A 26427-nucleotide genomic window follows, 5' to 3' on the forward strand; every position below is an offset into this window, starting at 1 on the left:
CCAAGTTTGACTGAGAAATATGTAGAAAAAAACTTCATCTCAAGACTCTAGCTCTACCTCTACCATGGCAGCCCCAACCTAGTCTCATCCTTTACATTCTTACTTCCCTTTCCCTCAATCTCAAAATGTCTTCACTCAGTCCAGTGGACTCAAATTCAATAAATAGTAGTTATAATAATAATTATCATTAATTTCCATGAGAATATAAACTCCTATATAGATTCCATGGGGGCAGGGACTATTGTATATTCCCAGTACCTGACATAGTGACTGTCACACTATCAAAAATAGTTGTTCAACAACTTTTTTTCCAGCTGCACCCACTGCACATGGCCAGGGATCAAATCCAAGCCATAGCTGCAACCTATGCCACAGCTGCAGCAATGCAGTATCCTTAATCCACTGCTCCTGGCCAGGGATCAAACCAGGGCCTCCACAGAGGCAAGCCAGATCATTAACCCACTGCACCATAGCAGAAAGTCCCTGGAATGTTTTGACAAAGGTAAGAGGCATTTCTCTCTAGCTTAAGACTAACCCTCCTAATTGCTTTGTTGAACCCACTCTGGATATCCAGAAAAGGCATAGAATCTCAACTGGAGGACAGTGAGGAGAATGGGTGGTGAGAGAAGAGCAGGTGTCCATGTGTCATGGAATGGTGGATAATCTAGTGTGTTTGGACCCTGATATAAATGGGAGAAAGTGGAGGAAAGAAAATGTCAAAGAATGGAGCTAGACAGATTGAATATGAATGCCTCAGAAACAGGTACCAAGTCTTTCTGTGTTCTTGGTATTTAGTACAGAGCCTGGACATAGAGGCTTGTAGTAAATATTTGCTGAATAAATGAGGCTGGCTCCAAGCCATAAAGGACATTTTATGCCTGGTTGAGGAACTTAACAGTCAAATGGAGAATCACTGAAAAATTTTAAAGCAGAGAGGTGTCATGATTAAAACTTCATTTTAAAGCTGTAATTGACAGGGTTGTTTGGAAGGAGACAAAAAGCCACAGGTACCTTCATATTTGGCTCTTAATTTCCAGTCTTCACTAACACTACTACCATTCTTTTCTTTACTCAAGCAAGAAAAGTGAGCATCATCTTTTTCTTTTTCCCTCACTACCCAAATCTGTTCTATCAACTTTACCATAACAGTAGTTCAGTGAGCCATCCCTTTGTCTTCATCTCCAGTCAGTGACTTATTTTAGAGCATCAACTTTTTTTTTTTTACCTGGTTCACTGCTTGATTTCCTTACCTCTTTCTTACTTTTCCAAGCCACAGTATCTTTTTACACTGTCACCACAAGTTTTCTTCTTAAAATACAGATCTGATGTTATTTACTTACTCAAAAGTCTTCAGTGGCTCTCTTGATACTCAAAATAAAACCCACACTTCTTAGTATGCTATTTAATAACTCTGAAGTAGGTATTGATCCTATTTTACAGATAAAGAAACAAGTTCAGATAGGGAAAACAACTTGCTTAGGATCACACAGGTATGCAATGTTAAAACCATGATTAGAATCTAGGTCACCTGATGTCAGGGCTCTAGCCATTATAAAGTACCTTTTTAAAAGGGAGTAAATAAAACTCTTAGAGGAAAACATAGGCCAAACACTCTCTGACATAAATGACAGCAACATCTTCTCAGATCCACCTCTTAGAGTGATGACAGTAAAAACAAAAATAAACAAATGGGACCTAATCAAACTTAGTTTCTGCACAGCAAAGGAAACCCTAAACAAAATGAAAAGACAACCCACAGAATGGGAGAAAATCTTTGCAAGTGAATCGACTGACATGGGATTCATCTCCAAAATTTACAAACACCTTCTGCAGCTCCATACCAAAAAAAACAAACAACCCCATCCAAAAATGGGCAGAAGATCTAAACAGATAGTTCTCCAAAGAAGACATACAGAAGGCCAAAAACACATGAAAAGATGTTCAACGTCACTCATTATTAGAGAAATGCAAATCAAAACCACAATGAGGTACCACCTTACACCAGCCAGAATGGCCATCATCCAAAAGTCTACAAACAATAAGTGCTGGAGAGGGTGTGGAGAAAAAGGAACCCTCGTACACTGTTGGTGGGATTGTAAATTGGTGCAACCACTGTGGAAAGCAGTATGGAGATGCCTCAGAAGACTAAACATAGAACTCCCATTTGATCTAGCAATCCCACTCCTGGGCATCTATCCAGAGAAAACCATGACTCACAAAGACACATGTACTCCACTGTTCATTGCAGCACTATTTGCAATAGCCAAGACCTGGAAACAACCTAAATGTCCATTGACAGAGGAGTGGATCCAGAAGAAGTGGTACATATACACAATGGAATATTACTCAGCCATTAAAAAGAACGAAATACCAGCATTTTTTGCAACATGGATGGACCTAGAAATTATCATGCAAAGTGAAGTCAGCCATACAATGAGACACTAATATCAAATGCTTTCACTGACATGTGGAATCTGAAAAAAAGACAGACTGAACTTCTTTGCTGAACAGATACTGCCTCACAGACATTGAAAATCTTATGGTCTCTGGAGGAGACAGTTTGGGGGGTGGGGGGAATGTGCTGGGGTTGTGGGATGAAAATTCTATAAAATTGGATTATGATGATCATTGTACAACTACAAATGTAATAAATCCATTGAGTAATAAAAAAATTAAAATGGAATAAACGGTAGGTATTGCATATGTTTCTAAAATGGTGGGATAGTGGTTACATAATCCTGTCTCCTAGATGGGACAAATACTTTGAAGCTCACACAAATAAGCAAAGATTTCTGTTCTTCCTCTTGATGGCTTTGTAGACTTAAACTGCTGATTTAACCTCGCAGAGAGTGTTTCTTCACTTGTAAGATAGGGACAAATAACCGCAATCTTATAGGATTGTCATAAAAGCTTATATGAGATCCTACATGTAAAGGGCTAGCACAGTGCTAGGTTCACAAGACATTCTCAGTGAGTGTCATCTCTCTCTCTCACACACACACACACACCCATTGATCTAAAAACCATTGATCTCCAGTGATCTAAAAATACCATAGAAAAATGAGAATAGAATTTAGACAGTTAGGAGTCTGATATGGGCTGCAAGACTCTAAGGTCTATTCCCAGTTCTGGGGGTGGAATTAACCCTTTTCAGGGTCTTAATCAGGTTCCCTGCAAATGGAAGCCAAGGCTAGTGCTCTGCTAGGGCAACAGTTTGTCCTGTGTATGGTGAGACTGCTGACTAAAAAGCAAATCTGAGGCCCCAGTGTCCATAATGTCCATGATTTGTCAGTCCTCATGACTGAAGCATTGTGGCTTTTTATTAAAATGCAAATGTTTCCTGGGAGAGGCAGCATACATATTAACTTTTTGGCCTGATTAGCTTTCACTTACCTTTTTATACTGGTGGAGTCCTTCCCTCTTGGCTCTGTCCCTTTTCGGTAGGAACACCCAAACTCCACCCCTAGTCTGTTAAAATCCTTCTCAACATTCAAGGCCCATCTAGGCCACTACCTCCTCCGGAAGCCTACTATGATAACTCAGCCACATCCTGCCTTCCTTCCTCTGTCCCTCTCCCAGGGAGCACCAAGCTCCAGATGCCCGTGGTGACGCTCAGAGAGCCCAAAGCTCTGCTGTATAAAGACCTGCCTTGAATTCCATCTTGTACTTGACTAGTCCCATGACCTTAAGCTAATAAACGCCTTGACTTCGGTGAGCCTCTGGCTTCCTGCTGGGAGAAAGCGGGTGAAAAAATACTCACCTCGGAGCAATGAGGGACATGCTCTATTCCTAGAGCAATTCCTGCTTTGCCAACCACATGACCCCGGTGATTTGTGAACTTGGCTGATTCCTCTCACAGCAGGGCAAGCTACTTGGGACACTATCCTGCTTAACTCACTCCGCCCTCAGGTGGTTAATGACTATGTTCCTGAAATTCTGGCGCAGCCCAGAGCTGCATTTTCACCTGCCATGCAGTCTTTTCAGCCAATAAAAAGGTTAATGAGATGCTGGGTAGAAAGGGCTTGGCACTTGCCCGCCTGCTGGTGGGGAGCGAAGTAGCTTGGTAACCACACCACGAACTTATGATTAGTGCATTAGTCGCGTGGGCCCTTAGGGGAGGCAGAGCTTCCCTGGATCGCGGGGGCCGGCCCCGAGGGCTGAGACTGGAAACAGCCTTGCACTCCGGCAGGGAGCCCAGCTCCCTCCTCCTGGGACCCGCGCACTCTCTAGGGAGCAAACTCTCCTTCATCCTCCCAGGGTTAGGGCCTCAGTCTGGGAAGTTCGGCGGGATCTGATGTCTTTACGCTGGAGGTGGGCGGAAGGGGACGGTGTGTGCGGGAAGACATCCCTTCGCTAGGGGCACAGCGGAGTTCCCGAGCGCCCGAAAAGCCGCAGAGGAGGCCCGAGGGATCAGCCCAACGGGGATGTTGAGGGCCTGGAGGCCCTTCCTCAAACTGGCGGCTGGACCTGGCCCCGACTCTTAGTTCCCCAATATGGGACGAAGATCCGGGAGGAGCCTGAGCTGGCTCCGGCTCCCGCCCCGCCCCGCCCCGCCCCGGCCCGGCCCCCTCCGGGGCCACTGCCCCTCCCTCCCTTCCTGGCCCAGCCCCCGGCCCAGACTCGGCCCTCTACGGCTCCTCTGGGCTCCAGGTTGGCGCAAACAAAGCCCTGATTGACTGCCCGGAGGGGCGGGCCTCGTTGCCGGGCCGCCTCCTCCCATCCGCGCCCCGCCAGGGATTTGCCGGGAAGGGCGGGGGCGGAGGGGGAGAGGCTGGGGTGGGGGTGGGGGGCTGTTGCGCAGGACTATGGGGGGCTGAGCCCCCGGGCTCAAGAAGACTTTACCCACCTTCTGTCCGAAGCTTAGGCTGTTCCCTTCAAGTCCCCCTCAAGCCCAAGGTGGTCACAGGCACTACTGAGGGCGGGGGGGCTCTCTCACAGGCCATCTCTTGTCCTGGGGTCCCTGGGGCCACCCAGTTCCAGGCTGCTGGTGAGGAAGGAGAGAGTGGGAGAAAAGGACTAGCGGAGGTCTTCCCTGGGGATTCTGGGTTGATCAATGCCGGTTTGAAGCCTGCAGGGAGGAGAGGTCAGGGGATTGGGATGGTTTGCTCTCGTTTTCTACTGTAACTATCCTTCTCCTGGGCTTCTGGACAAGGAGGACGGGATTCAGTAGTTTGGAAAGGGAGTTGAAGGAGGCAGCGGCGAATAGAGTAGGTAGGCGAGTATGAGGAGGAGGAAGGGCTGGGGAGAAGAGCGAGGCTGCAGCCGCTGCCAGTTGAGGGAGGAAGAGGGGGGGAGGAGGGGGAGGAGAGAGATGACATGGGAGAGGAGGAGGGGGGTTGAACGGGGGAGGAGGAGGAGAGGGCTCGAGGGACCGTCTGTCGCGGGACAGGCTGGCCATCTGGGGCGCGGAGCCGGGAGGAGGCGGCAGCAGCAGCAGCAGCAGAAACAAGTACCAGCCACACAGCGGCTCCTCCAGCCCGAGCAACCACAGTCCCCCGGCCGCGATGGCGCTGCAAAGCCTGGCGAGCGAGGAAGCTAAGGGGCCCTGGCGGGAGGCAGACCAGGAACAACAGGAGCGGGTGGGTAGCCCCGAGCCGGAGCCTGAGCCGGAGCCGGAGCCCGTGCCTGTGCCCCCACCCGAGCCTCAGCCAGAGCCCCAGCCGGAGCCCCAGCCCCTACCCGACCCTGCACCAATGCCGGAGCTGGAGTTTGAGCCGGAGCCGGTGCACGAACCCGAGTCCACGCCCACAGTGGAGACCCGCGGCACCGCTCGAGGCTTCCAGCCCCCAGAAGGTGGCTTCGGTTGGATGGTGGTCTTCGCTGCCACCTGGTGCAACGGCTCCATCTTCGGCATCCAGAACTCCTTCGGGATTCTGTACTCCATGCTGCTGCAGGAGGAAAGAGAGAAAAATCGACAAGTGGAGTTCCAAGCAGGTGAGCGGCCCCGCGGGCCCCACCTGGCATTCTAGGCAAGGGTGTCAGTTCTCGCTGCAGCGGATCCCATACCTTCTTGTCCGAGGCGCCCCTGTAGCGCGCCGCTCGGACTCCTCCCCCTTGCCCCTTGCCCATGGAGCTCCTAGGGCGCGGGTTGCCGGGCTCTGGGCAGCCTCGGCTGCGGAGACTAGGCGCAAGACGTCCCGGGGGTGGGACCTGGCACATTCGTTGATCACACGCAAGGATTGAACTTTTTTGCTCTGGGACATAACCAGACGCACCTTTCGGGTTTGTTTAAAGTACTCTGAGTGTGTGCACTGGGGAAAATATTCGCAGAATTTTTTTGGGGGGGGGGTAGTGCGAAGCCCCGTAGAGAGGTGAGAATTGGGAGGTTGGGAGGGCTGAGAGAAACAACGTACCGCAGATCTCCGCAACAGCCCCTGTTCCTGTACAGGGAGCGGAGGTGTTTTCTATCAAAAACACTTTAGGAACCCTGGTGACTCTGAGCGAAGAGTCAAGCACATGGGAGGCGTGTGAGTCTGCAGGAGAGAGAGGAAGGGAGGGAGTGCGAGTGGGGGTGTGTGCGAGTCTCTTTGCCCACCGTGGTTACAGCGCAACCCGGCCGGGCCATCCTTTGCCACTCTGAAGGAGTGAGCAGGTCTCCATGCCCCCTGCGCTGAACCCCAAAGCAGGCAGGGAGGCAGTCTCCGTGGTCTCCTGCCAGAGAGGCGTGAGGCAGCTGACAGGCTGGGCCCTGAGGCTCACTTCGCACGGCCCCCAACCTCAGCCATGCCCTCCCAAGCGCCCCGCGCCTCTCCGCTATTTGCGAGATGCCTCGTTCATCCTTAGCTGGAGTGCCAGCCTCCTCCACTCCCGCCTTCGTGCGATGCCGACTTGATCTTCCCTAAGACCAGCAGGGCTGGGGGCATAGCTCTTGCTCTTCAGGCCCGCAGCCGCAAGGAGCGCAGGCTTGTGCGCTTCTCCCATTGAGCCTGCCTGTGAGCTCAGAGAAGTCAGAATAGCCATCCCGCTTTCTCAGCAAGCTGCTGGCAAAGCCCTTCAGCGGTTCTGATGAGGAGTCTCCGGAGAGAGCCGAGGGGCTTGGGATGCCATTTCCTCAAGGCTCACTCCCTCTTGTGGCTCCTCAGGATAGCCCCACTTGAGACCCACCTCAAGTTCGCAAGAATAAGTGGCTTTTTAAAATGAAGCTGAGAATAAGTGTTGCCCTGGGGTTGAACGTTTTCCTCCTCTCACCACCTCCAAATAGGTATTTCTGCTGCTGTCTGAGGGGTCCTAGGGATTATTTAGTGAATAGAATCCTTGAATTCTGGAGTGTCCACCTGTGGATTCCCTAGGTCCTTGAAGAGCCTCTCTTAACGCTCTCAACCTAGGATTCATTTTGTCCCCAGTTTGCAGCTTCCCTGGGCTGCCCTTAAAGAGATTTGGGGGCTCTTAATGCCTCTGACCTTGTGACCTATTGTATGGGGCCCACTTGAAAGGTTGAATGCGCATTGATGGCTGTCAAGGGCAAGTCTCAGAACTGCCCAGGCTGTGTTGACGCCTGACTGGAGGAGGTCCCTGACTGTGTGGAACAACTTCTGAGGGGAAGGTCATTGCCACATTCACCCCCTGGGACTACATTTTCCCTGCTTTGATGCAGGTCAGGGGCTCTTGGGAAGATGGCCAGGGAAGGGCCTCTGGATGTTGCCTAGGTTACTTTGGAAGACACCTGCTGAGCATTGCCCTGTTGGTTAAAGGCAGGCTCTTGGCCTTTGGGGTCAGTGGCAAAGTCTGGATAAAATCTCATGGGAGGTAGTGGGGAATGGGCGGAAGCTAGGTCCTGGCATTCATGTGATGTGAGCAAGGCCTAGAGCTGGGGCCTTAGGAGTGTATAATAAAACTTGGAAAAACCACTATTTTACCAGGAAGAGGTTCACTGCTGGGGAACGAACTTCAAAGTGGGTGATCATAGGGGACTCAGGGGGAGGGCTGGCTGGGACTTTCCGGTCAAGACCTCCCAGTGCAGCTGGGAAGGGGTGGGGGTGGCAGTGAGCTGTACAGAGGTGTGGCTGGTGTGTACTCTGAAACAGACTAGGTCCATTGAGAGGCTAGGGTTACTGGTTTAAATTATGGCGAGTATAGGTTAGGAAAGGACAGAAAGGAATTTGCTGTGTCCCCAGGGTCTCAGAATACTTTGGCTTGGGTCCTTGCTGTGTGTGTCTTTAAGTCATGAAAGTTATTTTTGGTACTGGAAGCTCTGGGGAACACCTCAGTTTTTATTTCTAAAACGTCAGGAACCCCCCCCCCGCATATTTCTGAGTTCCTAGAAAATCTCATCCTCACCACTACCTTTTTTGAACCCCTCAGCTTTCCCAAGCAACCATTCAGGTCCTGAAGTTCCAAATGTGTCTCTGCCTCCACGCACTTTCTGCAGTTTACTCAAAACTTCTCAGTTACTTGTGCCACAGTCCTGGTATCTCAAAGGGATAAAAGCCAGTAGAAGCTTACTAAAATCTTAGTCAGTGTTTGCCCAATAGCTATTCTGGGGAACACAGAATATACAACCTAATGGTCAAGGAGGTCGGTGCATTATCCATTTTTATTGATGTTTTATATGCCTTACATCTCTAAAAATCTATGAATTTAATATTTTGAGGCACCCCACAGCCCATATTCTCTTTGGCTAGGCCTGATATCTTCACAGCCCCAAAGCTGTGCTGATTGGCTTAATGTGTCTAAGATTCTATAGATGATTGGGACTATTGTGAGGGAGTGCCTGAGAAAGGTTTTTTTGATGTTTGGGGGCTAACTCCACATAAGAGGGATCTCTGGGCATGGGAAAAAGCCACAGAGAGTTGAAGGGAAGAGAAATTCAGACCATTCTAGAGCATGCAGTGTCCAGTCTTTGAAAACTCTGTGGTGCATACGGTTCTGTGATGGCAATGTATCTTGTCCCTTCTTTTCACTCATTTTGAAAAGGAAGCCAACTTTCCCTGGGTCCTAGACCTGGGAGGACTGCCAGGCAAAAGGTTCTTGAGATGGAGGCAAGTGATGAAGGTCTGACTTAGGGAGAAAAAGGGGAAAAGATCAAGAGAGAAAAGAGCCTATACTTTTTGTAGAAATTATGGGAAATTTGGGAATTCCCCAATTGAGACCAAGCAGCAGACAGGACATGGGAACCAGTCAATTTGGTGGAAAGCATATTATCATGACCTCCTTGCATGGAAAGGGAGCCTTTTAGAGGAAATAAAGAGCAAGGTGGCATTGAATGCACGCCTCAGATCATTATTGGTTCCCTAAATGAATTGAAGCTGGAGCAGGGTTAAGGTTGGGGATCCAGCAGACAAGGCAGGACAAGTCGGAGTTGTTAACATTGGGTCAAAGCTTAGGTCTTTTTTTTTTTTTTTTTTTTTGTCTTTTTGCCTTTTTTCTAGGGCTGCTCCTGCGGCACATGGAGGTTCCCAGGCTAGGGGTCTAATCGGAGCTGTAGCTGCCAGCCTATGTCAGAGCCACAGCAACGGGGGATCCGAGCCATGTCTGCGACCTACACCACAGCTCACGGCAATGCAGGATCCTTAACCCACTGAGCAAAGTCAGGGATCAAACCCACAACCTCATGGTTCCTAGTCAGATTTGTTAACCACCAAGCCACGACAGGAACTCCAGGTCTTTTTTGAATGTACTTCAGAGTAAACCCATTATCCTGCATTTTCCACCTCTATTGCCACTCTAGCACTGAGCCATAAAATATGATGAGAGGCATCTTTTCCTGGGAAGTCTGTAAGAATGACCCTTGTAGGCTCCCAGGTGGGGGGATGGGGCTAGGTTTTTCACCACCTGGGGAAAGGGGTAATGGTCAGGAGAGTTCATTACTGGGCACAAGATATTTCAAACTTATGGGCCACTCTGTTGGAGACAGAATTTTCTAGGCATGGGATAAATGATACAATCTGCCTTTGGGCAAAGAGTCCCAAAGATAGGTAGGATGGGGGGCAGTTTAGGCTATCTTTCTCTTTCCCATTTTATTTTATTTATTTATTTTATTTTTGCCACATGCACAGCATGCAAAAGTTCCCAAGCCAGGGATTGAACTGCATTGCAGCAGTGGCCTGAGCCACAGCAGTGACAATGCCAGATCTTTAACCTGCTGAGCCACCAGGGAACTCTCTCTCTTCCCTATTTTAGGGGCTTTCATTGCTTAGTTCAATGTCTTAGTGGGCTGACAATTAAATTTCTGACTTTGGAAATCAGGTATCTTTTGAGAAAATCTGCCAATGTCTTGCCTTTGGCTGAAAGCTTTTGCCTACTGTCCAGAGAAGGTTGGCTTAGAGCCTGCTATGGAACTTTGGGCCACAAGGCCATTGGCCAGGCATCTTTCAAGTCACTCCTCTGACTCCACTCCAACCAAACTGGGTCCCAAACTGAGACCTTGACTCATAGTGGAGGGGATGAAGAGGGGAAGTTGGGCTATTTGGAAGCCAACCCGGGTACTGCTGGTTTGAGCTGGGTAGCTGATTGAGATTGGATCTCTGGCTCATTGTCCAGTGGCCTCAAATGCTCATTCTAAGTCTAAATCTAGATCCCCAAAGGGCTGGTGGTCTCAGTAATATCAGCTAGGCAATGACTAGGAGCTAGACAACTTGTGCCCTGACTTGCTCTGTGACTTTGAGCAGGCACTTTACCTTTCTGTTCCTCAGTTTATCTATCTGTAAAGTGAAAGCATATGAGTAGATGAACTTCTTAGCTCTACTGTTCTATCCTTCTAGAATTATATGATATATTATTCTCCACTATTCACTTGGCATAAATTTTGACTCATTCAGAGAAATGGAAATATGTTAATCTGCCTTAATGAGGGTGTGGTTGGGTTGCAAGGAAATTAGGAAAGCAATGAAAAGCCATATAGATGTCCTTTCCCCCACATTGTGTGTATTAAAAGACTATGGGGCTACTCATATGTACCAATGTGGTTGAAAAGACCCACTTTTTTTTTTTTTTTTGGCCATTGCGGTGACATGTAGAAGTTCCCAGGCCAGGGATTGAACCCATGCCACAGCAGCAACCTGAGATACAGCAGTGACGCCATATCCTTAACCTTCTGAGCCACCAGGGTACTCCCAAGACCAATTTTTTTTTTCTTTTTCAACAACCCCCATAGCATACGGAAGTTCTGCGGCTAGGGATAGAATGAGAGCAGAGGTGCGACCTATGCCACAGCTACAGCAACGCCACTGCACCTAGCCGGGGGTCAAACCAGTGACTCCACAGAAATAAGCCAGATCATTAATCCACTGCGCCACAGCAGGAACTCCAAGACCCACTATTTTTACCCAGTAGGTAAAGGCAACTCTGGACCTACAACTGCTTCTCCCAGGATATCCTTCTCAGCATAGAACTGGGCCTCCAAGAGAATTCCCTCAACTTGGCCTGCTGTAGGCTAGCAGAGAGGTTCTGTATGCTGCTGTTTCCCAGCATTTGAGCCTGTTCATAAAAGGCATTAAACTGCAAGAATTCCTTTAAGCCTCAGTTTGGACCCCTCTCCTGAAACTTAATTTTCCACAGCTCATTCTCATTTCTCAGAAATGCATGGTTAGTATGACCTTGGGTTGCTGTTACTTCAGAATAGAAGAGTAAATCAAGATTCCTAAATGCCATATAGTGGTTTCCTTCAGGGGGGTTTAGACAGGGCATCTTTATAGCTGACTCAGGGTTGCTGCCAGGTGATGGGTGTGAGAGGGCTGTTGCTTTCCAGCCCAGGGAAGGCCATATTGAGTATCGCAGTTTCTGGTCAACTTCAGCTTCCCTCAGGGCTTAGCTGAGAATGTGACTTAGCTGAGAGTATGGCTGCTGAAGCAGCAGGCACAGAGCTCTCTCTCTTTTTATCCTAATTTATCCTTGCTTTGGAAATATTTCCTGCTATGCCATGAAGAGTAAATAAGCAGCTAGCCTGTCAACATTTGCAGAAATATATAAAATATGTCATCTGGACCTTTTGAGCAGCCCAGTTTCCCAGGAGGGTGTGACACTTTTCCCCATCAGCATCTTTTTTTGTTTTGTTGCATTTTGAAAAGCAAGAATCATTTACTCTTTTTAGATTGTGTGAAAGATGGAGTAGGATTTCCTGTTTTAAAAGGAACTATCTCACCTGGGATTGAATGAGTAAACCTTAAAGAAGATATACAACACACACACACACACACACACACACACACACACACACACACACACACTATACCTCAAGCCATGGATTATGAATACTCTATCTGAAAAAAAGTCTTTTCTCATATGTTTATTGAATCAAGTTTACTATAACAAAAGCTTCTGTAAGGGTTGTGGGGGACTAGTGCAAAGGGTCCAGAATGGGAAACTTGTTAGGTAAGAGTGATGAAGAGAATATAGCCATCCTGCATTGTACCTCTTGGCACAGACCTCATTGAAATTCCCCAGCAGTGGGACTTGGAAACATTTACTGTAAGTTTCTTTCTGCTTCCATCCTCTCCTTATCCTGTATCCCTCTCAGTATTCAAAGGTTATTGGGAAGAGGGTTTAGGATACTCCAGCCCTCTTCCACTTTAGGAGTGACAGAGGACTAAGCCTTAGGGATGTTTAATCACTTGCATCGAAGTCAAGGTACTGTGATTACTAATGTGAAATCACTTGGCACCTATTTGTGGGTGGGAAATTTGGCCTGCTTGGGTGGCTTGAGGAAGTACATGTTTCTTCACCCTAGTAGTTTTGCCCTCCTCTATTCTCTTCTTTGCTTATCTCTGGGGTTGGTAGAAGAAGGGATAAAACTGGCTGTATAACCTACATATTTTCTTGGCTCCTCCTATTTTCACTGTGCATTTATGATACCTCTACTCCACATGTCACCTCTTTGCTCCCAGTATTGTTCTCTCTTCTCCTTCTTTCCCTAACTTAATTAGAGGAACAACTGGGATTTTGAATGTTGTACACACCTGACTCCAGACTAGATATCTCTTTCTTTTTCCCCTTTCTCCTCTCTCTTATGTTCCACTTTCTGAGGGAAGGATGACTTCCTATGGAGCACTTAAGAGTATAGAAGCCATCACCTCGGGATTTTTGCAGTAAAATAGAAGCTATGAAACCTTTTTTTTGTCATTTGCATCACTTCCATTTTTCATAGCCCCAGGACTCCAGTCAAAGAGATAGTATCATAGCAAATCTTAATAATATTCAATGAATGTCCTGGTTAGTTGTACTCGTTCTCTTCAAATGCTCACTATTATTGTCTCTCAGCTCCTGAGCAAACTGAACTTCCGGGGACTTCAGGCTGGTTTTCAGTAGCTTTGGGGGTTCTGGATGGTATAGAAATCTTCATTCTATTTTGAGGCCCTGTCATCTCTCTTCTTGACAAAGAATACTACAGAATTTATTGTAGAGGAGTCAGAGGAGGAAGGAGACAGACACCCAAGTCCTAACTAGAGTTAAAAATGGCTGCAAATGGAGAGGGAGGAAGTGAAACACCCAGGTTAGTTGCTTCCCTGCTTTTATGCGGCTAAAGGGAAAAAGGGAAAGGAAATGTCACTAAACAAGCAGTTCCTACACAGTCTCTTTGTCTAACTTATCCTGTGGATCTGTCCACCCACCCTCTTACCCAGCTGGAAGGGTATGTGCATGCACCCATGTGTTCAGACCTGTGTATACGTGTGTATAGCTGAGTGTATGATGTCTGTCTGGGCCAGTTAGCACAGTTGCTTAGAACACAGTACCTATGAGACTGAGGTCACAAGTTCAGCCACTTGCTTAGGTCACTGAGCTTCTCACAAATAAAAGAGACTCTTCTGTTCACCATCCATGCAACTCATGTGGGGTTGCCACTGATTCCAAGAAGACTGGGTAGAGAAGTATGGAGATGACGCCCTATAAGCCTTCCCCATTATGGGGAGGAAATACACAGCCTAGCAATGACTACTCTTCCATGGTGTGATTTCTTTGACATTTAGCTTCTTAATTCCATAAGCACCCTAATAATAATAGTAGTAGTAATAATAATTAACAATTTATTTAGCATTTAGCAATTAATTCCGTGCTAGGCATTATATTAAGCATTTCACATGTACCAACTCATTTCAATTCTGAGCAACTCTATGAGGTAGGTACTATTATTTGCTCCATTTCACAGATAAAGAGACATACACATAGAAGTTAAGAAGCTTAATTTAGTTCATATAGCAAATAATGGCAGAGCCAAGATTTGAACTCAGAGAGTATGAGTCTAGAATTCTGACTTTTAGACATCACCTAGTACATGGTTAGGATGGGGGGCAGCTTCCAAGGAGGACTTCTGCAGAGTTTTCCATTCCTGTAGCCTCAGGGCATCCTTATGACTAAGGGATAAAAAGAGATGACCAAGTAAACAAAAGTCTGACAGTCTATGACACACTCCTCTAACTACACATCTTATTCTACCCAGAGTTATGATCCTTGGGTCTAAAAAAGGCCAGAGAAACTGTCTTTTCTTGGTTGGCTAGCCTGAACAAGTCCCATAACCTTTCAAGGCTTCAGTGTTCTCATCTTCAGGGTGAGATCGAGAATATTTACTTTTATAGGACTATGAAGGGTCACATGAGAAAGATCTTTGTAAATTGTGAAGGGGTTGGTATTATTGTTATTATTATTATTATCCAGTAGCCTTTGCCAGCTCCTAGAAATGCTATGCCTTTTTTTTCTAAATATTTCTGAAAGAGGAATTAATCCCTCCTCCCCACCTTCCACCTCCCCACTCCATTTCTTCCCATCTCCCCTCTGTATTCTTCGGCAGTTTGATCCGGGTGTCCTGTAGCTAAGGACTGGCTGTGTTTTTGTTGCTGTTGTTGTTGTTCCTCAGTTCTCTAGCAGCTCAGGGAGAGGAGCGGCTGGATCCCAGGTCATATACATTCAAGGAAACAAGGCATGTTGAAATATTTACAGCTCTTGGCAGGAGCTCACAAACCTCCCTTAGAGTCAAGGACTGAGTTTTTTCATATGAATTGCTAGGCACTGGGGGCAGAGTTAGGGTGTCACTTCCTCCCGAGGGTCTCTCACAGAGCCTCTGTTCTCCTGCAGGTAGTGAGGAAGAAGGAAAGGGATATTTAGGGTCAGAAGATCTGGGCCAGGGGACATTAAGCAAAGAAGGGGACTTGCTCCTTTGTATTCAGTTTTGGAGTGGGCCAATTTCCTTATGTTCTAAACAGGATAGCCCCAGAGAACAGAGGCCACTGAAGGCAATAGCAGTTTTGAGCAGCATTTCAGTGACCACCGAAGGCGCCTCCATTAAGACCTTTTTGTAGGCAAGTGTTTCTACCATTTCACAGTGAAACTATGTCTCTTTTCTGTGGCAAACAGCAAAAGAAAATCCTCAAACTCTTGAGATTAAGATTTCAACTATACTGGCACTTACTATCTTGATTTTCAATTATTTAAATGTCTGAGCTGGAAAGCATTTTAGAGACTACCTATTCTTATCCTGTCTGGTTCCCATTTTATAGGTAGAGAACTGAGATCTGGAAAGACATGACCTCAGTCAGCATTATGAGCAGATAATTGTAGTGAAGTTTGGTTTATAAGAGAGGATGGGGAATGGGTGCAAGGGGTGGGGCTTCTGGCACCTTGGGAGTTCCCCAGTTGAATCACTGGTGTACTGCCCCCATCAACTCTCCCTGAACTTTTCTAAAGTCAATCCCCAGGCACCACTTTGTTGAAAGAGATTGTCTTGTGTGGTAACAAATGTTATTTTATTTATTTAATATGAGGCAAAATTCAAGAGGTATGACAGTAAAGTCTTTCTCCTACACTCTCTTGCAGCTACCGTGTTACCCTTACTAGAGGCCACTAGTGTTACCTGAAGTGTCCTTCCAGAGACATTTTGTATATGTACAAGCATGTGTGTGTGTGTGTACACCCTATTTTAAAAACACAATGGTAGCCTAGAATTCACATTGTCCTCTACTTTGCCTTTTATACTTCAAAATATTTATTGGATATTATTACACATTAAGTCGATAAAGTCCTCACTCTTTTTTTAAAATAATTGCACAGTATTCCATTATATGAGTATATCATAATTTATTTATTCAGCACTTTGCTAATAGGCTTTCAAGCTCTAACTAATCTTTGAATATGGGCTCTGGAATCAAACAGCACTAGATTCAAAGACTGAATTTTCTTATGTGTGAGATACAGATAATAGTAACATCCCTCATTATTGGTGTAGAGATTAAATCAGAGGAATCATATAAAACATCTAGCATACATCCTGGCCATACTAAGCATTCAATAAATATTAGTTCTCTCCCTGCTCACAAGCCTTCCTCATATTCTCCACCTTCAATTCAATTAATGTTGGTTTAATTCAAGTCAATAGATGTTTATTATGTATTAGACTGGACCTTCGATGAGCCATAGAAGGAAAAGTTTCCCTCAAGAAGTTTGTAGTTTCTTTGAAAAGACATAACATACCAAACGACCACAGATCACTGCTAGGTAGCAAAAATACGAATATATAAAGTTGAACCCAATTTTGCTGTGGTGATATGGAAAAGGAGAGATGAGTATGAGGGCCAGAGGAAGCGAGGAAGCGAAGAAGTGTCACTGGCAGAGTTGTAACTTAAAAAGGGGATTTAGCTAAGTGGGGAAGAGCCTATGAATTGGGCAGTGGCAGGGTGAATGTTGAGAATTGGACAGTTTGGTTGTTACTCAAAGTCTGGGTCTTCACCCTCTGGGAGTCCAATTAGGCTCTGACCTAGCAGGTGGAGTGGAGTGGAAGGGAAGGAGGAGAGGAAAATAATGAGGACATTGGGAGAAAAAAGCATGGGGGAGGGGGATGTCTGGGCATTGGGCCACAGAGTGAGATGCCTGCAAATGGCTAGTGGAATAGATTACAGCTTACACCACCTGCTTTTCCATGTCAGCAGCCAGGCACTTTTTCTAAGGGGTTTGAGAAGAGGGACAAAGGGCCTGAGAACAGAAGTGGGAGAAGTGGCAGCAGCTCTTAGGTCCTCACCCCAGGTCCCAAATGAGTCCAGATGCTGTGAGCCCCAGGGGAGGAGAGGACAATTGAGTGATAATAATCCCTTCTGTGTATGGTACATTGTAGTTTACATCTTAATTGCTGTTTATACTTGCAATAGAGACAGTTATGAAATAAAGTACTCAGTGGAATGTCATTATGTGCCAACATCTTTGATCACAACAAGAGCTATGTTGAGGGGTCTGGAAAATGAAAATCAGTATGGTTCATATTAGTTAGGGAAAAGTTCACAGCAGGGAAGGGCTGTGTAGAGATTCATATTCATATTTTGTAGTTGCAGAAAATGGAGAGCAGATTGAGGGCAACTGAGTGGCCTAAGGTCACATACTTAATATTTAGCAGGGCTGAGACTAGAAAACAGGTCTCCTAATTCCATGTTTCATAGGGACAGAAATGCAAGAACTCCATGAAAACTGAAACAGTTTTCCCTAAACTTGATAACAGCCTGAAATATAAGTGTATGGATAAGAAGCAATAGTGTATGATGAAAACACAAAACCAAACAAATAATTGGGAGTTAAAAGCCAAAGAGGATGGAAATGAGGGTCATGGAAGTAAGGATCTGGGCATAGCTAAGGCCTGATGGCTGGGATCAAGAAAAAGCTCTGGACTGGGAACCAGGAGACCTGAGTTCTGCTTCTGGCTCTGCTACTGTCTTTGTGACCCTGACAAGTCCCTTCCCCTCTCTGGGCCTCAATTTCTCCATGTAAGAAATGGAAAAGCTGGACCTCCCAGACAGTTAGTGATACTTAGAAAAAATGGTTTCTATAAACCAAAGAAGCCTTGGGTATTTCCTGGCAAGGGGTCAGGGGTGATAGGGAATGGTGTGGTAGTGAGTGTAAGAGAACAACTTCTCTGATGAAAATTGAAAACAGGTCCTCCCAGATTTGAAAAAAGATGTTTTCTAAAGGGTAGCTATCCCAAGGTCTCTATCCTATTTCCTTGAAGAATTCCATCCAAGAGAGACAAAGAGAGAGCACATGTACATAAGTGAGCAAGTACCTCAATGCAAAAAATGAGATTTGGTGGGACACATTTTGGTATACTGTGTCAACATGCCTGGAAATCTCTCCTGAATATTGTCTACTTTAAGATCACTTTTCTAAGATCTTAGCTTTATTTTTTAAAGTAGAGTTTGTGCCTTATGGGCAAAGTACCATTGAGAATCCTCCTTTCATTAAGCCCTTTTGAGTGAGCACTGACCCTGGAGCCAAACTGGCTAAGTCCTGGCTCCACCATTTACCAGCTGTGTTCTTAGACAAGGCACTTAACCTCTTTGTGCTGCTATTTCCTCATGTATAAGAGAAGGATAACAAGAGTACTTACTAATAGGGTTGTTAAATGAGCTCTCATTATATAAAATGAATTATACAGTTATAGTTATATAATTATATATATATTATATATATATATATATAATGACAGTATCTCATACATGGTAAGAGCTGTATAAGCACTTGCTGTTCTTATTATCTGCCTAGTAAGCTAGTGTAACCCCAGGTGAGCCCAAGGGAGTTTAGCATTACTCAGTCAGAAATTTTGAGGGTAAAGATGCCTTCTTACGGCATCATCTGGACTGCTCTGATGTTAGTCATTCCCGGGACCAGATTAATACTCTTAGAAGCCCTAAGCACTCTTTTTCCAACTGCCAAATCATGAAACAATTCATTAAATTTATAGTTTTCTCTTTTTGGAATGCCTTTGCTTTACTGATGCTCTAAACTCATACTGAATCCACCTATTTGGTAATCCTACATTGGTTACATCAGCCTATAAGCTCCTCCGTAAATTCTGGAGGGAACCAATGACTGGGGGTAATCTAGACATCCATATAAAAACATTTTTGAACCTGAACAGAGTTTATCTTATGGGGCAGGGGTAGAGGAGGACAAGTGCCAGAAAGTTCCAACAGGGGCCCTGTACTAGAGGCTCTAAACATTAGCAAGTTAAAATTCTAGTGACCAGTTAGGATGACTGAGTATGGTCATAGTAGAGAAGGGAAATTGTGAGGAACTCTTGCCTCCAAATGACTAGGAGACCATCCACACTTTCCTGAGCCCTGACTTTTCCAAGGACTTCAAATTAGTGATCCTGAAGCTTTGGAGTCACTATCATTATCTCTATTACTCTTGACCAGGTTTTAATCATCCAAATGATGAACAACATGCAAGTTGTGGGTTTCTAGAGCCAAGTGTTTTTTTGCTTTGACCTAGATTTTGCCTATGGAAAGACTAACCAAAAGAAAGTTTTCCTTAGGTCGGCCAACTGGAGGGACCTGGTGACCAGTGTAAGGGAGGTTAGCCAAACCCCCAAACAGGTTCATTTGCTGCCTTGCCCTGGGATGGCACCGCTCATATTCAAGTCTAGCCAAGCCTGTGCTCCCTGCCCTCCTCATAGAATGTCTCAAATTTGGAAGGCTCAGTGGAACTGGTCAGACCAGATGTTAAGAGCTGGTGGCTTTTAGGAAGTGAAAGACAGCCAGGAGAGAATATGGGAGGAACAAACTTCTTGTCCCAGCTCCTAACCCAAAGAAGCTTCCCATTGGGCTCCAGGTATCACCAGTGAACATCTGCTCAAGGAAGCCATGGCTCATCTGAGTCCCATGAGTGAATTTGGCCATTTTGTCCAGGCAGGACCAGCAACCTGCAGGCCACTCTCCAGGCAATAACTCAACAGAGAATAGCACAGGCTCTGTGGCCCTCTTTCTGCTCATGGAATTTATTTAAGCACTAACAGAAAAGAAGGCCTCGGAATGGGAGGTCATAAAGAAGACCCTGAAATTCAAGGCCCCTCATTTTTCTTTTCACTGTGTGGTATAGAGTAAGACACAGGATCTGACATCATATAGACCATCATTAGAGTCCTAGCTTTGCCATTTACCTAATCTGCAAACCATGGCCAAATCACTTAGCCTCTCTAAGCCTCGCTTTCCCTATCTGTAAAATGGGGGGTGGGGTGGGTAATAATCTCTCATAGCCTTGTGATGAAGCTCAAATGGGAGGATGGATATGATAGTCCTTGGAAAGCTGACTTGAGTCTTACATATGAATTATCATCATGGCTGCCAGGTACATAAGTTTAGCTGTTAGTGGAGGCATTACCAGTGATGCACATATGTATAAGCAACGACTGCGTGTACAAAATCTGACCTTAAGCCTGAACTCATGACATAGGCAACTAAAAGCACATAATCATAGTCACACAGATACACTTTTATCTATATTGGTAACCTCTTTCTCTCACACATATATCCACACACAGGCCGATGTATATTATCTATGTATATTTGTTTTTTTCCATCTTTTATTACTCAAATGAATTTATCACATCTGTAGTTGTATAATGATCATAACAATCTGATTTCACAGGATTTCCATCCCACAGCCCAAGCACATCCCCCCACCCCCCAAACTGTCTCCTCCAGAGACCATAAGATTTTCAATGTCTTTGAGTCAGCATCTGTTCTGCAAAGAAGTTCAGTCTGTCCTTTTTTCAGATTCCACATGTCAATGAAAGCATTTGATGTTGGTGTCTCATTGTATGGCTGACTTCACTTAGCATGATAGTTTCTAGGTCCATCCATGTTGCAAAAAATGCTGGTATTTCGTTCTTTTTAATGGCTGAGTAATATTCCATTGTGTATATGTACCACTTCTTCTGGATCCACTCCTCTGTCAATGGACATTTAGGTTGTTTCCAGGTCTTGGCTATTGCAAATAGTGCTGCAATGAACAGTGGAGTACATGTGTCTTTGTGAGTCATGGTTTTCTCTGGATAGATGCCCAGGAGTGGGATTGCTAGATCAAATGGGAGTTCTATGTTTAGTATTCTGAGGAATCTCCATACTGCTTTCCACAGTGGTTGCACCAATTTACAATCCCACCAAGAGTGTACGAGAGTTCCTTTTTCTCCACACCCTCTCCAGCACTTATTGTTTGTAGACTTTTGGATGATGGCCATTCTGGCTGGTGTGAGGTGGTACCTCATTGTGGTTTTGATTTGCATTTCTCTAATAATGAGTGACGTTGAACATCTTTTCATGTGTATCTTGGCCATCTGTATGTCTTCTTTGGAGAATTGTCTGTTTAGATCTTCTGCCCATTTTTTGATGGGGTTGTTTGTTTTTTTGGGGACGGAGCTGCAGAAGGTGTTTGTAAATTTTGGAGATGAATCCCTTGTCAGTCGATTCAATTGCAAAGATTTTCTCCCATTCTGTGGGTTGTCTTTTTGTGTTGTTTAGGGTTTCCTTTGCTGTGCAGAAACTTTTAAGTTTGATTAGGACCTATTTGTTTATTTTTCTTTTTATTGTCAATACTCTGATAGGTGGATCTGAGAAGATGTTGCTGTCATTTATGTCAGAGAGTGTTTGGCCTAGGTTTTCCTCTAGGAGTTTGATAGTGTCTGGTCTTATATCTAGGTCTTTGATCCATTTGAGTTTATTTTTGTGTGTGGTGTTAGGGAGTGTTCTAATGTCATTCTTTTCCATGTGGCTGTCCAGTTTTCCCAGCACCACTTATTGAACAAGCTGTCCTTTCTCCAATGTATAGTCTTGCCTCCTTTGTCATAGGTTAGTTGGCTGTAGGTGCATGGGGTTTTGGGCTTTCTATCCTGTTCCACTGATCTATAGTTCAGTCTTTGTGCCAGTACCATGCAGTTTTGACGACTGTTGCTTTGTAGTATAGTCTGAAGTCTGGGAGCCTGATTCCTCCAGCTCCATTTTTCTTTTTCAGGAAGTCTGTGGCTATTCTGGGTCTTTGGTGCTTCCAAACAAACTTTAAAATATTTTGTTCAAGTTCTGTGAAAAATGTCCTTGGTCATTTGCTAGGGATTGCATTGAACCTGTAGATTGGCTTAGGTAGTATAGTCATTTTGGTAATATTGACTCTTCCAATCCACAAGCATGGTATGTCTTTCCATCTATTTGTGTCATCTTTGATTTCTTTCATCAGTGGCTTGTAGTTTTCAGAGTACAGGTCTTTTGTCTCTCTAGGTAGGTTTACTCCTAGGTATTTTATTCTTTTGGATGTGATGGTAAGCAGGATTGTTTCCCTAATTTCTCTTTCTGCTTTTCATTGTTAGTATATAGAAATGGCATTGATTTCTGTGTATTGATTTTGTATCCTGCGACTTTGCCAAATTCATGGATGAGCTCTAACAGTTTTCTGGCAGAGTCTTTAGGATTCTCTAGGTATAGTATCATGTCATCTGCAAATAGTGATAGTTTTACCTCTTCCTTTCTGATTTAGATCCTTTTTATTTCTTTTATTTCTCTGATTGCTGTGGCTAGGACTTCCAGAACTATGTTGAAGAGTAGTGGCGAGAGCGGACATCCTTGTCTTATTCCTGATCTCAGTGGGAATTCTTTCAGCTTTTCACCATTGAGAATGATGTTTGCTGTGGGTTTGTCATATATGGCCTTTATGATGTTGAGGTCGGTTCCCTCTATGCCCACGTTCTGATCAGAAATGGGTGTTGGATTTTGTCAAAGGCTTTTTCTGCATCTACTGAGAGGATCAAATGGTTTTTATTCTTTGGTTTGTTAATGTGGTGTATCACACTGATGGATTTGCGGATATTGAAGAACCCTTGCATCCCTGGGATAAATCCCACTTGATCACAATGTATAATCCTTTTAAGATATTGTTGGATGTGGTTTGCTAGTATTTTGTTGAGGATTTTTGCATCGATGTTCATCAGTGAAATTGGCCTGTAGTTTCCTTTTTTTGTGGAGTCCTTGTCTGGTTTTGGTACCAGCGTGATGGTGGCCTCATGGAATGAGTTTGGGAGTATCCCTTCCTCTGCAATTCTTTGAAATAGTTTCAGAAGGATAGGTGTTAGGTCTTCTCTAAATGTTTGATAGAATTCGCCTGTGAAGCCATCTGGTCCTGGACTTTTGTTTGTTGGAAGTATTTTAATCACAGATTCAATTTCAGTTCTTGTGATGGGTCCATTCATCTTTTCTTCTTTTTTTTTTTTTTTTTTTTTTTTTTTGCTATTTCTTGGGCTGCTCCTGCAGCATATGGAGGTTCCCAGGCTAGGGGTCGAATTGGAGCTGTAGCCACCGGCCTACGCCAGAGCCACAGCAACACGGGATCCGAGCCGCGTCTCCAACCTACACCACAGCTCACGGCAACACCGGATCGTTAACCCACTGAGCAAGGGCAGGGACCAAACCCGCAACCTCATAGTTCCTAGTCGGATTCGTTAACCACTGCGCCACGACGGGAACTCCCCATTCATCTTTTCTATTTCATCTTGGTTTAGCCCTGGAAGATTGTACTTTGCTAAGAGTTTGTCCATTTCGTCTAGGTTTTCCATTTTATTGGCATATAATTGCATACAGTAGTCTCTTATGATCCTTTGTATTTCTGTGATGTCTGTTGTTACTTCTCCTTTTTCATTTCTAATTTTATTGATTTGAGTCCTCTCTCTTGTTTTCTTGATAAGTCTGGCTAGGGGTTTATCAATTTTGTTGATCTTTTCGAAGAACCAGCTTTTCGTTTCATTGATCTTTTCTATGGTTTTATTTGTTTCTATTTCATTGATTTCTGCTCTGATCTTTATGATTTCGTTCCTTCTACTAACTTTAGCTCTTGTCTGTTCTTCTCTCTTGAGCTGCTTTAGATGTAAAGTTAGCTTGTCTAATTGAGCTTTTTCTTGCTTTCTGAGGTGGGCTTGTATTGCTATAAACTTTCCTCTTAGAACGGCTTTTGCTGCATCTCATAGGTTTTGGAGTGTCATATCTTTGTTGTCATTGCTGCTAGGTATTTTTTAATTTCCTCTTTGATTTCTTCAGTGATCCACTGGTTGTTTAGTAGCATGTTTTTTTGTCTCCACGTGTTTGTGGTTTTTGAAGGTTTTTTCTTGTTGTTGATTTCCAGTTATATAGCATTGTGGTGGGAAAAGATGCTTGTTATGATTTCAATTTTCTTAAAGTTACCGAGGTTGGATTTGTATCCCAGGATATGATCAATCTTAGAGAATATTCCATGTGCACTTGAGAAGAATGTGTATTCTGTTGCTTTTGGATGGAAGGTCCTATGAATATCTATTAATTCCATCTGGTCTAATGCTTCATTCAGGGCCTGTGTTTCCTTATTGATTTCTTCTGGATGATCTGTCCATTTCTGTAGGTGGGGTGTTCAAGTCTCCCACAATGATTGTGTTATTGTCGATTTGTCCTTTTAAGGTGTTAGCAGTTGCCTTATATGTTGTGGTGAACCTATGTTGGGTGCAAAGATATTTAAAATTGTTATATCATCTTCTTGGATTGATCCTTTGATCATTATGTAGTGTCCTTCCTTGTCCCTTAAAATCTTCTTCATTTTAAAGTCTATTTTGTCTGATATGAGTATTTCTACTCCAGCCTTCTTTTGATCCCCGTTTGCATGAAATATTTTCGTCCATCCTCTCCCTTTCAATTTGTATGTGTCCCTAGAAGTGAAGTGGGTCTCTCGAAGACAGCATATATATGGGTCTTGTTTTTGTATCCATTCAGCCAGTCTATGTCTTTTGGTTGGGGCGTTTAGTCCATTAAGATTTAAGGTAATTATTGATATGTATGTTCTTATTGACATTTTATTAATTGCTTTGGATTTGTTTTTGCTGCTCTTTTTCCTTCCTTCTTCTCTTGTTCTTTTCTGCCTATAGAAGTTCCTTTAGTATTTGTTGGAAGGCTGGTTTAGTGTTGCTGAATTCTCTCAGCTTTTGCTTATCTGTGAAGGTTTTGATTTCTCCTTCAAATCTGAACGAGAGCCTTGCTGGGTAGAGTAATATTGGTTGGAGGTTTTTTCCTTTCATCACGTTCCACTCGTGCCACTCCCTTCTGGCCTGCAGAGTTTCTGTTGAAAAATCTGCCAATAGCCTTATCAGGGTTCCCTTGTATGTTATTTGTTTCTTTTCCCTAGCTGCTTTCAGGATTTTCTCTTTGTCTTTAATTTTGGTCAGTTTGATTATTATATGTCTCGGTGTATTCCTCCTTGGGTTTATTTTATATGGTACTCGTTGTGCTTCCTGGATTTGAGTGAGTGATTCCTTTCCCATGTTAGGGAAGTTTTCGGCTATTATCTCTTGGAATATTTTTTCTGTCCCCTTCTCTCTCTCTTCTCCTTCTGGCACCCCTATAATATGGATGTTGGTGCATTTCACTTTGTCCCAGAATTCTCTGAGACTCTCTTCACTTGTTTTCAATCATTTTTCTCTTTTCTGTTCTGCATCCATAATTTCCACTAATTTGTCCTCCACCTCACTTTTTCATTCTTCTGCCTCCTGTATTTTGCCGTTGGCTGCTTCTAGTGAATTTTTTATTTCAGTTTTTTATTTTGCATCTGTTCTTGTTTAAGTTTTATATCTTGTATCTCTTTGGTCAGTGTTTCCTGTAAGTTATCCCTCTTTGCCTCCAGTTTATTTCCAATGTCTTGCATCATCTTCAGGATCAACAGTCTAAAGTCTTTTTCCTGGAGGCTGAGAATCTCCTGATCACTTAGCTGTTTTTCTGGGGTTTTTCCTTTCTCCCTCATCTGAGTTATAGTTCTCTGTCTTTTCATTTTGATAGGTTTTTGGTGTGGTGACCTTTTTACAGATGATAGAGTTGTAGCCTCACTTCTGATGGCTGCCTCCCTGTGGTTGAAGTCAGTATGGGGGCTTGCTGTAGGCTTCCTGCTGGGAGGGGCTGATGCCTGCCCACTGGTAGGTGGAGCTGATTTCTATCCCTCCGGTGGGTGGGGCTTTGTCTCTGGGTGGGATTAGAGGCAGCTGTGTGCCTGGGGGGGGGGGTCTTTAGATAGTCTGTTTACTGATGGGCAAGGCTATGATCCCACCTGGATTGTTGTTTGTCCTGGGACTTCTCGGTGCTGATGGGTGGGGACTCATTTTCCCAAAATGGCCACCTCTAGAAAAGGCACACTGATGAATATTCCCACGATCTTTGCTTCCAATGCCCTTCCCCCACAACAAGCCACATTCACCCCTTGTTTTCCTGGGGGGTCCTCCATGAACTGCAGTCAGGTTTGACCCAGATTCCCATGGAGTCTTTGCTTTGCCCTGGGATCCAGTGCATGTGAAATTCTGTGTCTGCCTTTTAAGAATGGGGTTTCCATTTCCCCCATTCCCGTGGAGCTCTTGGGCACAAGCCCCACTGGCCTTCAATGCCAGATGCACCAGGGCTCTTTCTCCCAGTGCCAGATCCCCACAGGTGCGAGTTTGATGTGGGGCTCAGAATTCTCACTCCTGTAGGTGAGTCTCTGTGAACCAGTTAGTTTCCAGTTTGTGGAGCTTCCCACCCAGGAGGTATGGTGTTGTTTATATCACATAATCACCCCTCCTACCTCTTGATGTGGCCTCCTCATTTTCTTCTGGAGTAGGGTATCTTTTTTAAGGTTTCTGTTCTATTTTGGTGAAGAGTGCTCAGTCTTTAGTTGTGAATTTTGTTGTTTTTAGGAGAGAAGTTGAGCTCTAGTCCT

The 26427-nt window shown here is 44.7% G+C and overlaps 1 protein-coding gene across 3 annotated transcripts in view; it reads left to right on the plus strand.

Annotated features, from left to right (window-relative positions):
* Positions 5337-26427, plus strand: part of SLC16A2 (solute carrier family 16 member 2) — a 112334-nt gene continuing 91243 nt past the window's right edge. For 2 of the 3 annotated variants that reach the window (XM_021080454.1, XM_021080453.1), the window contains exon 1: positions 5359-5934. In XM_021080454.1, the coding sequence (XP_020936113.1) occupies positions 5505-5934 (430 nt within the window). In that variant the 5' untranslated portion in view covers positions 5359-5504. Of the gene's footprint in view, positions 5935-26427 lie in introns of all 3 variants that reach the window. The other variant, XM_021080455.1, reaches the window with a different exon arrangement.

The sequence above is a fragment of the Sus scrofa genome, chromosome X, assembly GCF_000003025.6.
Source record: "Sus scrofa isolate TJ Tabasco breed Duroc chromosome X, Sscrofa11.1, whole genome shotgun sequence".
Taxonomy (NCBI): Eukaryota; Metazoa; Chordata; class Mammalia; order Artiodactyla; family Suidae; genus Sus; species Sus scrofa.